We start from the raw sequence: 18,228 nt of genomic DNA, 5'->3' as shown, positions 1-18,228 counted from the left end.
GCAGGATTTGAGAGTTATCAGTCCTGATCCTGCATCCATTTCAGTATGAAGATTACAGTAATGTCAACATGCAGAGCATTAGGCCCAAAATGAGTAAATGACCCTCCATGAGGCTTGAGAGGAGTTGTGGCTGTTCAGGACTGCCTTTCATTGATTCACTTAAACAGTGGCCTAAGTATACCTGTATTTTTAAATAGCGTGGTCAAAAACACTCACCATCCCAGAAAAAAGCGCCATTTTTTTCTGTAAAAAAACCCTAAAGGAAATATGGTAGCTCAATCAATGTCCTGGACAACAGTTTTGGTTTGTTATGATATTTTTTTAAACAAGTGATGGCATAGATTAGCTTGGAACTGAATTTAAAGTACCTATCACTAAAGGCTCTTTGGGAACAGCCACATTAGCTGAGATTGTTTCTACATTCATCTAGCCAACTGAATAGACTCTTATCGTTCATATAATGGTTGTCAAAACTGGTCTTTGGCCAAAATTTGGCAAGACTTTCTGTAAGGGAATGTACCAGTGGGAGTTTGGCATGACATTCAGTTCTGGCACAAAACTCATCATCTCCAGTAAGTGTTTTGAGACTTATTTTTTAAGTTTTGTAATAGGAAAGCTTTGGAGTGAAGGCTGACAGCTCTTTAAGGTACCTCCGGAGGCTCGCAGTAGGTCAGGACTATACTGTTATTATCAATAATACCTGTAGTCACTAGCAAGCAGGACAAGAATGCTTATGAGCTGAGTGCGCTGAGTGCTCTCAGCTCCCACTGGCTTAAAGGGTTACTGAGGACCTTGGAGTATCAGACGAAATTAGTTCATTTTGTGGGATCATCCAAGTAATGAGAATTAAAATTTCAGCTTAAGAACACGCTGAACTTACTTATAAATCTTATTTATAGATACTTGAAAAGAAACTTGAAAAGAGGAGTTTCATTAAAACTTTTGACAGTTAATGTATAAAAACATATATTTTCAATCCAAATTCATTCATACCTCATTGGTTATGAGCCTAACTCCAAAATTTTTTTGCACAATGTTTTGCAGGTTCACTGCATTAAAACAAGAGAGAAAAGACAGATTTTAACATAAAAAATATCTGCACGTGACTATATATTGTTTTAAAAAATAAGACCTATATACCTCTTAAAACCTGCCTTAGATCCTAGTTTAACAAAGTAAACAGCAACATTTTTGAAAGTTTAACTAAAACACAAAAAGCAGTGGAGTAGAAGTTCATGACTTTAAAATTCTTCAGAAAGGATCAGATAATTTGTGCAAAAAAGCTAGTGTAAACTGTCCTGTTGACTTCAATAACTTTACAGATCAGCCTGAAAATACATCAAAATCTACTGCCAATTCTGCAAGTTTTCATCATTCTTTTCCATAAATATACCCACAGTTTATGGAGATATATATTGTTTTTCTCACACACAAACACATATGTACATGTACATATGCAAAATTTAATTTATTCATTTCTCCATTTACCTATGTGTGTACATGAGACCCTCCCACACATGCACACAGTTGCAGTTATTCAAGCAATATGTTTCCTTGGTATTGTGATATGATTTAGGTGTTTCATTTAAGATAACCACCTAAGGGTCTTTTTATGGTAAATGGAAAGACACTGGCAATTACAGAGGTTGAAATTCTTCCATCCTTATAGAAGTCTCTAAAATGGGCAGGATGGACTAGTAGCTGGGAGCATCTCCCTCTGCCTCTCTAGTTAGATTTCATAATCCAAGAAAATAACATCAAAATAGACAATTACATTTTTGCCTACTGAAGTTAGGGTAACTTACTAAGCTTTGAAAATCTAAAAGAAACATCTAAAATAGTCACAAGGCTTTGCAGAGTGCAGTGTCACTGGGACAGGAACTGCATCATGGTCTTTTGAATATATATAACTCTTGAACAAATAAATTTCAGAAATTAGTTTAATCTTGCAGCCCTGGGAGAACTGATGTGTAACAAAGATAAAACTAACCCCTAAAGTAATGTTAGAGAAACATAACTTCGTTAGTAATCTTATTTCTGATATAACAGAAATCAGTCCACATCTTAATTTCAATGACAAATCTCAAAAATGAAGGAAATTAATAATATGTTTTTAAACTAGAGCGGGTTAGATTTAGATTAGATGTTAGGAAGTAGTTCTTCACCATCAGAGTGGTGAAACACTGGAATGTTTTGCCTAGTGAGGTAGTGGAGGCCTCATCCCTGGAGATATTCAAGGTCAGGCTTGATGGGGCTCTGAGCAACCTGATCTAGCAACAATATCCCTGCTCACTGCAGGGGGGGTTGGACTGGATGATCTTTAAAGATCCCTTCCAACCCAACAGATTCTATGATTCTATGATCTTTTTGAAGGTAGACAGCCTTATGCTTTGGTTATCTTTGTTTTTAAATACTGAGTATGACATACTTCAAAGAATCTCCAATTTGTTTTCAGGGGGATGCAATGTAGAAGATTGCTCTAGAATAGCCAGATCATTTAAAGAAAGGTGGAAGCTTTTTGACAAAAATACGTTTATATTAAGTTGTTTTCTCACAATGCATAAAAAATGCACCACTCAGCCAGTCTACACTTTAAATCCTGTGCATCTAGCTGCTCAAATTCAGTGGCAGAGATTTATATAGGAATCTAAAGAGAAAGAGTGGTGAACACTTTAAATGTCTCTGCTGCCTAAAAAAGTCGTAAGCAGTATCTTCTATGTAACAAAAGTCAATTTTGAAAACTGTATCTAGTCTTAACTTGGAGTTAACTTGCAGTTAACTTTGTCTTTGCATAGACAAAAATGAATGCCCATGAGCACTGCCTATGCACGCACTGCAGAAATTCACGTTTAACTAAACCACACTGTTAAGTTTACCATCCACTTTTATAATATCAAAATGTCTTTTCTGTGTGGAAAAAATCTGGATTATTTGACTCCTCCTAATAACATAAGGTTTAATCTAGAGAGGCAAATAAAATGGAGATTACCTACAGTTAGCTTGTGGAAATGGATAATTTTTCATTTAAATATGTTCATGTATGTTCATACTGAGCATGTTTCACAAAGCACATCAGCTATGACAACCCTGGTATGGCTAGATATGCTATTTTGATACAGAAATGTTATCTATATCTAGCATGTTCTGCTTTCATTTAGTTTTGGCTTTTCCTTTGCAGATGTGTTAATTCAAACATTTAAACAAATTCAGTACTAAAGGAACTGCATTGCCAACCTCTGGGGTCTAGAGCATTTTGTTATTCCATTTTCCCATCTTTATCAAGAACTTTGCCTGGCAAATACATAGAATGTCTTCAAAAGAATGGCAACAATAAATTTTTGTTGCCTTCCCCTGCCCCCCCCAAAAAATTCTCAAAATTAATATCAGCTTTTAAAAAATTAATTAGACATAGCAGATGTTCATTAATTAGCAGTGAGGACTTATACTGGGGACATAAAACTGCAAAGATTTGAAAGGTAGGTGGTCTACCTTTAACATTCTGTAGACAAAGTTTCCATATAGTTGTTTTTGCATAAACATTATAAAGCAAAATTAAATTCCTCTTATCAAATAAATGAACAAAGCTCTTCCAGGAACTATTACTATTATTTAATAATTGCCAAAGACTTGTGCAGACAAATACACTTTCTGACAGCAGTGCTGCTTGGAAGGCTGTGGGATATAGACTCTCATGTAGTAGTAGCCTGAATTTGTCTAACTCAGTTACAAGGGATATTATTAATATCTTCAACAATATTTCAGTTTCTTAATGTTTCTCAAAAATAATTTTTCAAACATTTTTAAGTAGGTTTCTAAGACTTTAAATAAGCATACTTAAATTTATTTTTAATATAGTAGAATTACAGTATTAAAGAGTAGACGTAGTCTACTCTGGTATTCTTACCAGATGTGCTGCTTGACAAGCATGAACAAAGCAGTCTACATATTAGTGTTCACTAAATAATTTAGGACTTAAATAATGTTTCTCCACGCACATAGCACAGTATCACAGCTTAGATCAAACACTCTCTAGACTCTGGGAGAGTCTGTATTGTCTAAGCAAAAAATAAGTTTAGAATATTTGAATTTAGTCTTGTCTTCTGATTTTGAGCTTGATTTTCTATACCATACTCATACAAGCCTCTATTCATTTTAGTTCTTTATAAAATATCACATTTAAAAATAAGGTTAAAAGTAGTATTTTCTATTCCAAGTTATTCTAAATAGTATTGTAACTCTTTCTGACTGAAAATTAAAACTTGCCATTTGGGTCAATTGAAATAATATTTAATACAAAGTGTGTCTGAATATCAGGTTTGCCCAGCTGCCCAAAACCTTATTTTTACTTCAATGATGGAAATAGTTGCAATTCTTCCATCCTATTACCTAAAATTCCTTTCATACACGAGACGTTTCCATTCCCATCCTAAGTACTTTATAACAAATTAAGAGAGCTAAAACATTTGTTAATAAAAAAATTAGGTTGTTGCTCTTCAGAATTTGTATTCTGTGGCTGTTTATTTACTTGCTATACACTATTGATCTTCCAGCTCTCTATTTTGTTACTTTTTTTCCTCCAACAATCAATCCAGATAAAGCAAATTCTCCACCAGCAAGCTCTGAAATCCTGCAGAAGACACATGGAAGTCAAATAACGTATGTTTGCCTTATTGAGAAATTCTACCCCAACGTTATTCGGGTGACATGGACTGATGGAGAAAATAAGGAGGTAACAGACAACGTAGTAAAAGGAGACATTTGGAAATCCACAGAAGAGGAGAAATACTCAGTTGGTAGCTGGTTAACTGTACCAGTGGAGAACAAAAACAAGAACTATTTCTGCAATTATGAGCATGAAAGCCAACAGCACTCACTGCTGACACAAGGTATATACATGTTAAAAAAATAATTTTATGTATAATTATAGACATCACTTTTTCTTTGCAATAAAATTATAGAAATACTGCTTTCTATTACTGTTCCTGAAAGCATTTGTGCTCCTTGACGTAACTATCTAAAATATATAACCAGAGAAACCACCAAAGTTTTTCCAGCAAAAGCAACCCAGTCTGTGCTGTGCTCCCCAAGTGAACTTTCCTTCGTCATAGGAAAAGAGCAGTTCTTGAACCTCATCAGGTGTAAACTAGTAGAGTTCCAAAAGGTCTGCACTGAGCCGTGTTGATTACTTTCCAGTCTACAGAAGTTTCTGAAGACAGCATTACTTCTCTGTAACCCATGGCTTACAGGTGTACATCCCTCTAACACTCCCTAACGTTAGTCACAGCTATAAAAAAAGGAGTTATAAACAGGGTTGCTGGTGATATAGAGCAAAGTTTAAATATATTACTTACTCACAGTCCAGCAATAGTGAGGTAATGACCAGTATAAAAATAAGGTATCTCATTTAATTGTGGACAGATTGATTATGCAAAGCAAAATCTGAAAGACAATACAATTTTAAAGAAAAAAGTAACATACAATCAATTTATATTGTTTAAATAATGGTAATAACTTAAAGAAAAATTGTCTATATTGGTCTAGATTAATGTCTTCTCAATACCTACCTCTGTTCAACTTACTATAAATGATTGTGACTCCACTGGGTGAAGTCACATATATATACACATATACACACATATACACACATATAACCATAACATTTCAACCTTCAAAATATATTCTGACAAAAATATGCTTTAAGTTTATTTAGACTGAGGATATATTTAGGAATGTAATATGGATGTCTTTAAGCCTACGTATCAATGCATACAAACACCATAACCAAGAACAAACAAAATTTGCTGCTTCAAGCACAAAAAAGGGTTTATTTTAGAGAACAACCACCACCAAAAGAGCAAATTTCCAATAGATCAGACTCTCCTCAAGATTATTCTTTAGTGTTGAGCAGTCAGTAACAGACTAACTGAGGTGCCTCCCAATGTAAATTATTCTGCATTTCTAATAATGTACACTATGAAGGCAAACAGACTCCAGCTACTTCAGTGACAAGATCAGGTGGTCAAATTGACAGCAGTTCCAATTAAGACGCTGACAGGGAACAGCTTAATGGACACATTCCTGAAAGGGTAAAGGCAAACCTCCCACTTACAGCAACAAATACGCAGTCACTGCTCCACGAGCATTTCCCCCCTTCAAATTCTACCTGCAAATGAATCCTATTTGTGAACATCTGCTCTGCAGACAGATCTTGAACATCTTTTTTTGTTGTTGTTAATACTGCCTTCACATTTCACTGTTGCTGTACTGCCTCTCTTTTCCCTATTTACCAATTCATGTTTGTTAAACTTAAAGGAAAGTCTAATTGGGGCATTTAAACTCTCTTTCCATTAGATTCTACAAAGACTCTTCAGGAAGGGGACTGCAGCACATATCCTGGAAACCGTACAGTGTTTAATAAAGGTAAATAAAATGTATTAAAATATGGGAAAGTTATGCATGTCATACAAGAGTTAGATATTGCTACATATGTTCAGGACATCATTAAAATCAACTTTTTAAATTGCTTCCTTTTTAATAGGAAATCTTTTCAGTCTTGGGTCTGTAACTTAAAAATGCTTCAGTGCTATTCTGAATTAAGTTCTGTTGTGGATTATAAGAAGGGGCTCTCCTACCTTTATTAGGTAGCTTTATTAGGAGCTTTATTAGGATGCTACAGATGTTGTTTGGGTTACTAGATTATTAGTCTTTGCTAAGTGCTACTTTTTTCAATACCTGAAGTAGTTAAATGTGTAATGCTTCAGCTGATGTTCCATCAGCCTAGCAATTGCCAAGCACTTTGACAAAGAAATCTTCTTTCAGCTTGAACAGGGATTTAGGAAGAATCATGAGCACTTATGTTTAAAAAATCCAACACAAAAGGATTCAAGCAAACCTCAGTGCTACCCTTAATCAGTGCTGGAAGCACTGAGTTACATTCTTGCCTTTGCAGGGAATAATAACCGAGCAGCACTGAGAGGCAGTCTAGTGCTAAGAAATCTGCTTCGTCTAGAACTTATTAGGTATGGAAACCCACTGCACAGTCAGACATTGTATGTGTTTACGCACTGTCCACTGGAATCAACGTAATTGCAGTAGCAAACAGTTTTAGTTCTACCTGTGTTTTAGGGGGTTGTACAATACTGACATTAAACAAGACTTTTCTGTCTTATGTTTGTTACAGATCACTTAATGCACAGGACAGCATATTTAGTGTATGTTGCCCTTCTTCTGAAAAGCTCCATGTACTATCTCATCGTACTCGTCTTCATCTACAGAATGTGGGCTCCAATGAAGCACCAAGGAAAGAAAGCATAAATGCAGGTTTAGGAAGGGCTTACAAAATTGCCTTCAATTTGCTTTGCCATATACTTACCTATATAGACTTGCTTGCTCTCTGTGTTAGATGTAACAACAAAAAAAAAATCCCAAAATAATTTTCTGGCATTAGTGCATAGAACAGCACATAGCATTCTGCTTTACTACTAGTGTTTATATATCAGTGTAGTTTTCCTAATTTTTCTGAGTATTGAACTGAGGTGGGCAATAGGAGTAAGGTTACATACCTTGGATTTTAATCATGTTCATGTTAAAAGTAGTTATCCATGCAGAGGTTTAGAGGTGTAATGGTGCTTTTGACATATAAAGCACAGATGTGTTTTGTCAATGTGCTTAGGGCTTAATTAGGGGGATTCCTGTGCTGTAAATTCACAGGTATTTGTTCATTTATACTTTCAGTGATTTATTGCAACTCTCATGTATCCACCAAATCATGACTTGAATATTTTGAAGTGATGTGTGCTTTAAGAGTAAATTAGACAGTTCTAAAAAGTGAACATAATATGTTTGAATTAAGAAGTTAGACAGGCATAAAAGAAATCTCAAGGTGAGCATGGACAGAAATTGAAGAATCCACCAGGCCTCACACCAGCACTGTGACACAGACTGAAAACCTGCACAGTGTATTTTTAAAGAAAGAAAACAATTGCAATGATCATGAACATTATCTTGTTTAGAGACACCTTTTTAAGTCAAGCAAAACCTTAAATCTGTAGCTTTGATAGAAAAAGTGTTTTCACAATAGAGGAAAAATTCTCAGATGTCAGTTCCTTTCAAATTTCTGTGGAAAAATTTGGAAGCAGGCACATTGAGAGAAAGCATTTGTTCAGTGTGGGGCAAAACACTGCCACAAATTTGGAGATAAGTGCCTGCAGCATTTACACTCACTGTATCTGTAACAATGTTGGGGGCAATAAAAGCTTTCCTCCATTTGTGAGGCCTGTGTTTGTTCTCCAGCGTTTCCACAGCAAGTACCAAGATGTCTAGAAACCCTGATTCGTTTCTCTGTTCGTATAAATTCCTCAGGAAATAAAAGATCCTTAAAACTATCCATTTTCTGCTTTTCAATGTATTAAACAGGAACTCTTTTACACAGAACAATAAATGCTGGCTCCTTGCATCTTTTCTATTGAAGAGCTAAGCCAAGCCGGGGGGAAATGCAGTCCTGTTGTAACACAGGACTCACAGCATCGCAAGGGAAGGAGAATATAAGTCGGGCTCAGTTCTGAAGGCAATACTGAAGGCAATCCACAGAATCACAGAATGTTAGGAGTTGGAAGGGACCTCGAAAGATCATCCAGTCCAACGCCCCTGCCAGAGCAGGATCACCTAGACTAGGTCACACAGGAACACGTCCAGGCAGGTTTTGAATGTCTCCAGAGAAGGAGACTCCACAACCTCTCTGGGCAGCCTGTTCCAGTGCTCTGTCACCCTCACAGTGAAAAAGTTTTTTCTTATGTTCACATGGAACTTCCTATGCTCCAGCTTGTAATTCAACTAATTACTGCTTTCAATGTCACATTATTCTTCAGTATGAAGAAAGATGTGGTGTCTAGTCTTTAGTCAGACTCTCTTTGAGAAAAAGCTGATACCCCACGCTATTATTTGTTAAGGCTCCGTTCCAATCAAAGTTAAACAAAATAGATACAAAGGTATTTTTAGAATGCAGTTACTGTAGATTTCAGTAGCATCATTGATATTACCATCTCGGTCTCTCTACCTTTATCCCTGCAAGAGAAACACTTGATTACATTAATAAACCAAGATCTCTTTCACTAAAATTATCCCCAGATCCACTTGTCATGTCTCATACATGAAACTGAAAGATGCTGTCCATGCAGCACAGGAAAACAGAGAGAAAACCCAGCTTTTTATGCTTTCTGCAAAAAAAACCCCCTGCCTTCATGCAACCCTAAAACATGCTAAGCACAGCTATCCCCCCCCCAGTTTCTTAAGTACATGCTTGCAGGTTTTACATCTGCAACAGCTCACATATCCCTGAAGTTTATTTATACACACATATACTGTTCATACTAAGTTTTTAATTTTTATTTATTTAGCCTGAATGAGAGGACAAGTAGATTTTTAAGGCTTCTGGGTGCTGGGGTGGTTGTTTGCAGGAAAGTTTGGTTATTTAGTGGAAAAACCCCGTAAACTGAACCAGTCAGAACTGGTTCAGAGGAGGTGGGCTGCGATGAGAATGGGTGATAAGCTGAGGACAGTTAGACCACAGCCATCCTGCCTTTTACCACAGTATATTTCTAAACCATTTCCTTCTAATGGAAATACAAAGTGATAAAAACCACATGCCTAAGTTACATGTAAATAACAGAGTGAAACTCACTGTTTGCTATACATGTTGGTCTAACCATATGCTTCTATGTATGTGTAGGGGCTACTGCTACCACAAAAACACGGGTGCTGCAGGATGTCTGTAGGACTTGCAGTCTTATTTACCATGTTGGGAAGCAACCTAATACACATGGGCATGATTCCCTTTGTTTTCTAATGAATAAACTCTCCTGTCAGCAGGTCCACCAGCAAGTCAGACACAGACTCTGCTGACACAGTTGTCAAATCCTAACAATTTCCCTCAGAGATTTGCTTTTACAAAAGTCAGGATGAATGAAGATGAGAGTCAAGTCAACAGATATTGAGGCTCAAAAGAAAAGGCCACCCACTGTTCCCAATGAGCACTAGAAGACTTCAAAATCTCGAACAGAGATAATTCCTCTCACAGCTGGAGCTGATGAAACGATCTCTCATGTTGAACCAAAACACACTACAAAAAGATACAGGTCTCTGCTGTGAAAAAGTGTTCAAAGGCCCCCAAAAGAAAGCTTAGGTGGTCACAGGGCTGTGTGCCCAGACGCAGCTCCTGCAGGAGGCCCTGCTTTGCAGGAAGGTGGTTTGATGGATTAGTCACTTCAGGGAAACTTTTCCTTTCCTTTCCTGGATTAGCAGAACTGCTGATCATTTTGAGGCTCAAATTCTAAAATAACAGTAGGAATAAACTGTTTCCAGGATGATTTTAGGATGATTTTGTATGTGCTATTAGCAGCATGATTACTCACCAACCAAGACTTCATATCTAGTCCCTTCACCTTTAATATGAAGTCTCTAACCATTTTCACATAATTTCATTTCATTGCATTCCTCAAACCCATAAAGGATGCTTGAACCAACTGTATTTGCTTGACAGCTGAGGCAGACTAGCAGAAAAAAGTGCACAAGCTGTTACAGAGGCTCAAGCAGCAGCTAACTGAGCTCAAAGTAACGCCAGTCACAGGGCCCTCACCACCCCTTGCAATATGAAGCATGGTAGCTGAATGCATGTACAGCATTAATCAGGCTAAACTGCAATGGAGAACACATTAGCTCGTTCAACTCATGCAAGTGGGCAAGGAGGAAGAGAAGGAATAGAAGGAGAAGGGTGAGAAACAACAGCCATTTCTGTCTTCAAGCACAGTCAAAAATACAGGAACAAAAAGGAGAACACTTCCAGAGTCAGCATATAGTATTTCAAAACTTTCTGAATCTTTAAGTCTGACTCTTATACGCACAGCAAAAGGCTGGACCACCTCTTAAAAATATTAACAGGTTATGTTCTGCAGTTTCAATCTGCTTTTTTGGTGAAAGCGCCCTGTTTCCACCAACATTCCTCAATCCACCAGCAACCAAAACCAGATCACGGAGTCTCTGTTATGTTTAACTAAAATATATTTTCCTTTTGAGCCATTAGTGTGTTTTTAGTCCACAATATTCCCAGGGATCATGCCACTGCACAAGGTCTCAAAAATCTCCATGCAGGAAAGTTCTGACTGTACCTGGAGTCCCAGCAGCCTGCCCAGTAAGCAGGGTATTTTGATTGATACCTGTGTACCTGCATTCCTGTAACTCAAGTTTTCCTCCTCCTAAGTATCTCCTGTATCAAAAAGAGACCTTAATTTGCAGTGCACTAGAACAGCACAGCATTACACTCTTGGTTGTCCTGATGCTTCATCACCCTTAGATGCAGCTGTAAGTCACTTACTGTGCCAACACACTGCTAGGTTTCTTACTGTTTCACGGAATCATAGAATGCCAGGTTGGAAGGGAACCACAAGCAACATCTAGTCTAACCTCTCAAGGTAAAAGTAGAGTTTAAATGAGATTCATCAGCACCCTGTCAAGCTGACTCTTAAAACAGACCAATGTAGGGGAATGTATCACTTTCCTTGGGAGATTTTTCCAATGTCTGATTGATCTCATGGTAAAAAAGTTTCTTCTGGACTTCAATGGGAATCTCTCCAGAGGCAACTTGTGTCCATTACCCCTGGTGTTTTCCATGTGAGTCCTTGTGAAAAGGGAATCACCATCTTCTTGGTAGCCACCCTTTATTGTACTGGTACACGGTAATAACATCCCTCCTAAGCCTTCTCTTCCCAAGGCTGAACAGGCCCAGTTTTCTCAGTCTTTCTTCATATGACAGGTCTTCCAGTCCTCTGATCATCCTCATGCCCCTTCTCTCGACCCTTTCCAACTTGTCCGCATCTTTTTTGTATGGCAGGGACCAAAACTGGACACAGTACTCAAGGTGTGGTCTGACCAGAGTAGAGAGGGATAACGACTTCTTTATCTCTGCTGGTGATGCCTATCTTACTGAGTTCTGACTCCTCTTGAGAAAGCTTTTAACATCTGTCTTGAATTTACTTCAATTCCTAGTAAGTACAGAGCATACCTGCTCACCTTCATATAAGCTTGCAAAATAAATGCTAGCAAACTCCTTAGCAAGGAACACGATGCAGAATGTGCACATGGGCTTACAAAGGCCATGAAAGGTTATGAGTACTTCTGACTATCCTCTTGGCTGTCTATCCTGCTTCTGCTGCCCTCTACTGCTTGGACAAAGAATCCTCCTCCTTCAGAAATCTTTGGGAAACGCCAGCAGCTGAGCTCAGACACACTCCTTTAGGCAAGCTCAAGTGCAGAGTACCAGTCAGACAACACTTCCACTCCAAAGATGCTTTATGAAACAAAGGTCTAGCAGGAACAAAAATCCCTTCTTCAGCAAACAGTCTTCTCATGTAGCTCACCATACTGAAATGCCAGGTGAGAAAGCAATGGGCTGTGGAGTTTCAGAAGGCAGGCAACCAGCATCTCCAACACTGTAGCAAGAGAGGCAGCTCAGACTCCTAGTAGATAAGCTTTCCACAGGACACAGGGCCAATTGTTCTGTTTTTCTTCCCACCAAACACCATTAAGAGTGGCAAGAATCCTTGATGAACCATCAAGGTGAACATCACTAAGGCATGAGACAGTGATGTCAAAAAAATCCACTCAGAAACTGTTAAGGCAGCAGTTAAGCTGTGCAAAATATCATCAACATTTATAACTTTATAATATAAGATGGCAAAGAATACCTTTAGTGTTCAGTAGCTGCTCCAAAGATGAGAAAGCACAGCATTCCTAACTGCCACTCACCAGACACTCCCACCCAAAGAAGGGAAAAGTGATCACATATAATCACCTTCAACTAAGGACAGGACCATAGAGGACATGCAATATGTGACCAATAGCTACTGCATGTTTGAAAACCTCTACAATACTTCACTGAAAGCTGCTAAAGCCACGTATACGCCAAACGTAAAGTCCAGCTGCTCCTTCCTGCAATATGGGCTTTGCTTCAGTTTACTCCACAGCCTAATCCAGGACTGTTCCTGCCATGGAGCTCTGGAGAAAAGACTATCTTGTTACCCTAATACACCATGGCCCAATGAACTCGATGGGGATTACTCTGGGTTAATCTGTGGATTACTAAACGTGCAGAAATCAGAAATTTAGAAGTCCACAAACACAGAGACAAAGCACGGCCTTGGAACGTGCATAAGAGCAACTCAGCTGAACATTTCCACCAAAGGGAGGTCAGGACATGGTTGATCTGCTCTGTAAATGGCTCTTCTGGTACAATATTTACTATTGGGAGGGTGACCAGGGGAAGCAAATGGCCTGCACAGGCCCCAGGTACCCAGGGTAGGTGCTCAGCATTTAAGTGCATGGCCCTATCCTACTTACTGCAGAAGGAAAACTAGTCATCTAAGAGTGAGGACTGACAAGAACCAGTGCTCAGAGAGACCAGATAAGCTACAGGAGGGCCCCCAGTCTTCCCATTCTCTCACTCTGGGGCTTACACAGCTCTTCCGCCCAGCATGGCTCTCTAGCCTGGAACAGCCTCTCTGGAGAATGAGCTTTTTTATCTTTCGTGTTCCTGACACATCCAACATTGATGGATGGGGGTGTGTTTTACTTTCTGATGAGCCGAGCGGTTATGGCCTTCCCTACATTTCTCATCTATCAGGACAACGCTCTTTGCTGAGAGACAAGGAGGTAGCAAACCCTGCCACAGTCAAGGTACACTGGGTGTAGATGTCAAGATTTTGATAGTGGGGGGCTGTGAGTGTCACGCTGTGAGAAGAGGCTGGGGCATTCTCCATTGCTCATTGCCCTTGATCCTCTGATCTCTTAGCTTCTCCAAGATCTGCTGCTTCTGAGTGCAGCTGTAGAATACATATTCTTCTCCTTCTTTTGCAGAGGAAGCTAATAAGTATTTGTAGTCTCTCCTATACTTCACTGGATATAGGAGCAGCTCCAAAATGAGCAACCCTTAGGTACACATGCTGCCATTTTCTTTCTCTGCCTTGTGGGTGCAAAGGATTTTGTTTTCATGACCCAGTCATATCTTCAGCTCATTTTCTTTCCATCTGTGTATTTAAGAACAGAAATTTTTCTCCTTCATCTCAGTCTTAATAATTTTCTTAAAAGAAGCCAACTTTATTCATAAAAGATATTCATAGGAGAACTTCTTGCTGTATTTTTAGATAAAAGCAAAGCCATGCAGGTGATATAACCACTGGTGCCAAGTGGAAGCTGCCTGCATGCTCCTCTGTTACAATGAGCTCGCTGAGTTGATCCTGCAGACAAGGCACCTGTGCCTCACACAGAGCCTGAAGGCCACTCCATACGTGCAGCACAGCATAGGCCTGCATCTGCTCAGGCTAAACGTAACATGGATCACTATCTCCACAATGTACAGCCATCTCTGGTCAGGATCACTATATTTGACCCCTTGATCCACATGCAGTTTATCTTTCTCAAAGATACTAGAGATTGTATTAAGAACAAATGGACTTGTCAAGCCTTAAGTACAAGATGCAACAGAGCAGATGTGGTCTGTTCATTAGCTTCTCAAATACTGCACCTTCTGAAAGGTTCCCAATACACACTCCCACACCACCACTGACCTCCTGACGCAGCATGACATACCCAGTACCTCACACCCAGGACAGCCAAGAACATTGCCTCCATGCTGGCCAACAAAACACCTGTGGAAGCCACCATGAAACTACACCCTCATTTAGAATTTCCCTTTGTACATCCAGGCAGAGCAGCCCTTGCAGGTCCAGATCTTCCTTCTCTTCCCAACCTTGACAAAAGCACTAGAGAAAACAGAAACACAAAGCAATGTATAAACAGAGAAAATGTGAAAGAAAGACCTCCTTTGCCAATAGGTAAGGGACTGAAGCAGATAGTGACAGGAGACAGAAGCTGATCGCTACCTGAACTCTTTTTTACTAATATCAGCACTTCTTGAAAAAGCAAGAGCTTATTTTTTATATTTAAGTATTCCCCCAGTGCACACACCAGACTTTGAAAGAACACTCATGGTGCTCCACTAGATGAAACAAAGACACCTACCTTTCAATACATGGCTTTTTAGAGCTCAAAGGAAGAGGACAGCTCTGTTCACCTTCATCTGCTGCTCCTTCATCTCCCTGAAGTTTACTCCAGGTGCCAAGTCCTCATTGAAACATCCCACAGACAGCCACCAGATGGCTCAAAAGTCTCCCTTGTTCAGAGAGCTTTAATGCTCACCACATCATTCACTGAAGTTAATTCAGGCAAGCATGGCTCTTTAAAAGACAATGTCTACAGCTGAGCTGGACATGAACTAACTCCCAGCTGTACCTCTTGTCATACATCTTGCATTAAACAAAATGTAAGTATTTAATTTGATCCTCCCCATGGTTTAATTAGAAATTAAAAGAACAAAAAAGCAACCTTTCCCTGGCACAGGGAAATGCTATTTATTCCACTTCTCTGAATTTATATCTCCTGCCTTTCCCTTATCTGCACCACATCCTGAAATACATCCTCAACATAGCATTAGTTATTTTTTAAGCAACTGTAGCTATTACATTTCTCAATTTATTCATAGCATTTCCGTAGTCACTTTTCACAAACTACACTGAGAATAAATTCTACAAATGTTCCAGTGTAATGGACAGTTTTTTCTATACACAATTTAAACAAGTGTGACTGACAAGTGAGGCTATCTTTCTAAAACCTTGTGTGCCCATTTTACAGCTAGGGATGCAGTTCTGTTTCGCACAAGCTAAGGTCCCAGGAAACTTCCCTGTTAAATTGCTAGCACTTCTAAAAAAATCTTTCAGCTTTGCAAACATATTATACTGAAAATACAGAAATTTTATTTTACTAAAGTGATGCCATATATTGCATTTGAAGCCTGAAGAGTTTTTTCATGACAAGTTACAGTATGCATGTAAAGTTAGCTACAGTACAAAATCCCTCAAAACATGGTAAACTGTGCATTTGGAAATATGAAGACTATTGAGGCAGTTTAGCAAATGAAGTATGAGGCTGAAAAAGCTTTCCTCCCCTGCCCAATTCTATTTTACTAGAATATAGTATAATGAAATGAGGGGCTGAGGAGTTTAAACTTTGAGGTTTTATCTTTTTTTAATACAGAGTTTTTAAAGAAATACTCTGGTAGACAAGTGGAACAACTTCCAAAAAAACACCTTCATGGATATTCTATCAAGCCCCAATCCAATGTAAGTAAAACACCCGGAGGGAAGAGCTCACCCTGCATACATCCTTCTGAGACTACAGAAGGGGACAGCAACATCAAGTTTACACTTCCCACTGGGATTACTGACTACCATGGCAAGCCTGCAAGCTTTAGGTCAACAGCCATAACACTGTGTTATGGCAAAACTGTGGAAAACATTCAGCAGGCACTGCTTTTACCATCATGAACAAAGCAAGCATAAGTGTGACAGCTGATTACAGAAAGAGAGAAGTCTTGTGCCTCTTCACATGGGACAGTGAAGATGGGAATCTCTCTAATAGAGAGAGAAGCTGTACACTTGTCCCCTGCCACCATAAACATGGGATGCATTCACCTTCATGTCCTCACAAGAGATGCAACCACTTCAGAAAGTGGCAGATAGGCAAAGAAAAAACAGCCAGTGCTACACAGCCTTAAAATGGCTTAACAGTTTTCAGAGGTTCCTCTAACATACCTACTGCAGTACTGAGAGTGTCACAAACAGAGCCTTGGTGGTTTGAAGTTATGTTCTACCAGGGACAAATGAATCAAGTCTGTGGAAAAAAAAGCAAGGAAGGTCTCTGCTGCCAGCAGCTCTCTCTACCCTTACATTATCCCCCTTCCCATGCCTCAAAGCAGAGCACCTCTCACAGACTTCACAGAAATCCAGACAGGCATCAAACCAAGGTAAAACCCGGATTCTATTTCTCAAGCCACATTTGTAACTGCGTCAACTGATTCTGATGGTTTTCAGTTCCAGATGGGCAGTCAAACCAGCGCTGACAGACTGGCTAACACAGGTGATTATACAAATACAACAGGGGAAGAAAAGAGTGCACTGGCTGGCACTGTACCCACACCAGTTTCTCGTATCTGGCAGAGGATGCTTAAAGCAACCCCTGAAGACATACCAGAGATGTCAAGCAGTTACCAGATCTCCTCTTTACTTCCCAATGCATTTACTATAAGCATCAGTATAAAACACCACCTCTGGCATAGACTAAACCTGAAGAAACACAAACATTCAGAATCAAGTGATCCCAGGCACTCCAAACCCATCCACATCAACCAAAGTCCTACTTCAAACACGATAGGAAAGTCAACCTCTAATGTTCAACCATCATTATATGGGACATTTCTAAAATGAGAAATAAAGAACATTATTTCTCCTAGAAGAGTGTGAATAGAATGACCTCTGTTATAAAGTCACCTTATGCCTTACACACAAAAGCCACCTCATTAAAAGCAAGTCACTCCTTGGACTAAAGAAAGCAAGAGAACCTTTTGCCTGTGTCCCTAGTATCAGATGCCCAGATGTGACTGTATTTGTAGGAGATGTTCTCACGCATCATGGACTGCAAAAACAACAGGAAAACTCACTGATAACGAAAACATTTATCCTTTATTTCAAGAGATTCTTCTTTTTTTTTCTGCTGCAAAATTGCAGCTGTCAGACAATACTCATCTAAAAATGCATCTCTTCTAAAATTCCTGCAAAAATAATGCAGCAAAACTAAGTTTCAATTCTATTTCATCTCTCACTTCCTCCTCTATTTACAACAGTTCAACTCCCAGTTGTTGATCAACATTAGATCCTGCCTTGAACTCTTTTGTACTACTACTATCAGATGCTTCTTCAAAAGCCACCCTGGAACTTTGTCCAAAATAACCCCTGCCATATCCTGCCTTTTAAGAAAGGCCACAGTGCTTCATTGCATTAAGCTAAGAAGTAGGACATATACACGGTTCCTGGGATCACGCTGCCTGTGTTTCACAGGTGGTGGCCTTTCACATGCTGGTACATTCTGAGGACACAGACGAGAAGGCTCAAAAGATTCCCCTGTTCAAAGAGTTTCACAGCACATTAATTCATTATACACTCAATATTTTAAGAAAGCATGCATCTTAAGGCACAATATATACAAATGAACTAGTAGTCATTAAGCAGTTTCCAGCTGTACCTATGACATTCATCTCTCCATCCAAGAAAGAGTAAGAAATACTTC

General features: G+C 39.0%; 1 gene segment (V, D, J or C); it reads left to right on the top strand.

Annotated features, from left to right (window-relative positions):
• The window catches only part of LOC104540789, a gene marked incomplete at its 5' end in the record, with an annotated part of 8,225 nt that extends 911 nt beyond the window's left edge, over positions 1–7,314 (top strand). Inside the window, 3 exon segments of the C gene segment in view lie at positions 4,593–4,886; positions 6,352–6,420; positions 7,181–7,314. Coding sequence covers positions 4,593–4,886; positions 6,352–6,420; positions 7,181–7,314 — 497 coding nt within the window.
• Positions 7,315–18,228: the final 10,914 nt, after the last annotated feature.

This window comes from Mesitornis unicolor, unplaced genomic scaffold, assembly GCF_000695765.1.
Source record: "Mesitornis unicolor isolate BGI_N332 unplaced genomic scaffold, ASM69576v1 scaffold16635, whole genome shotgun sequence".
Classification (NCBI taxonomy): Eukaryota; Metazoa; Chordata; class Aves; order Mesitornithiformes; family Mesitornithidae; genus Mesitornis; species Mesitornis unicolor.
The sequence above is the reverse complement of the archived record's forward strand: the minus strand, read 5'-3'. Positions and strand labels throughout refer to the sequence as shown.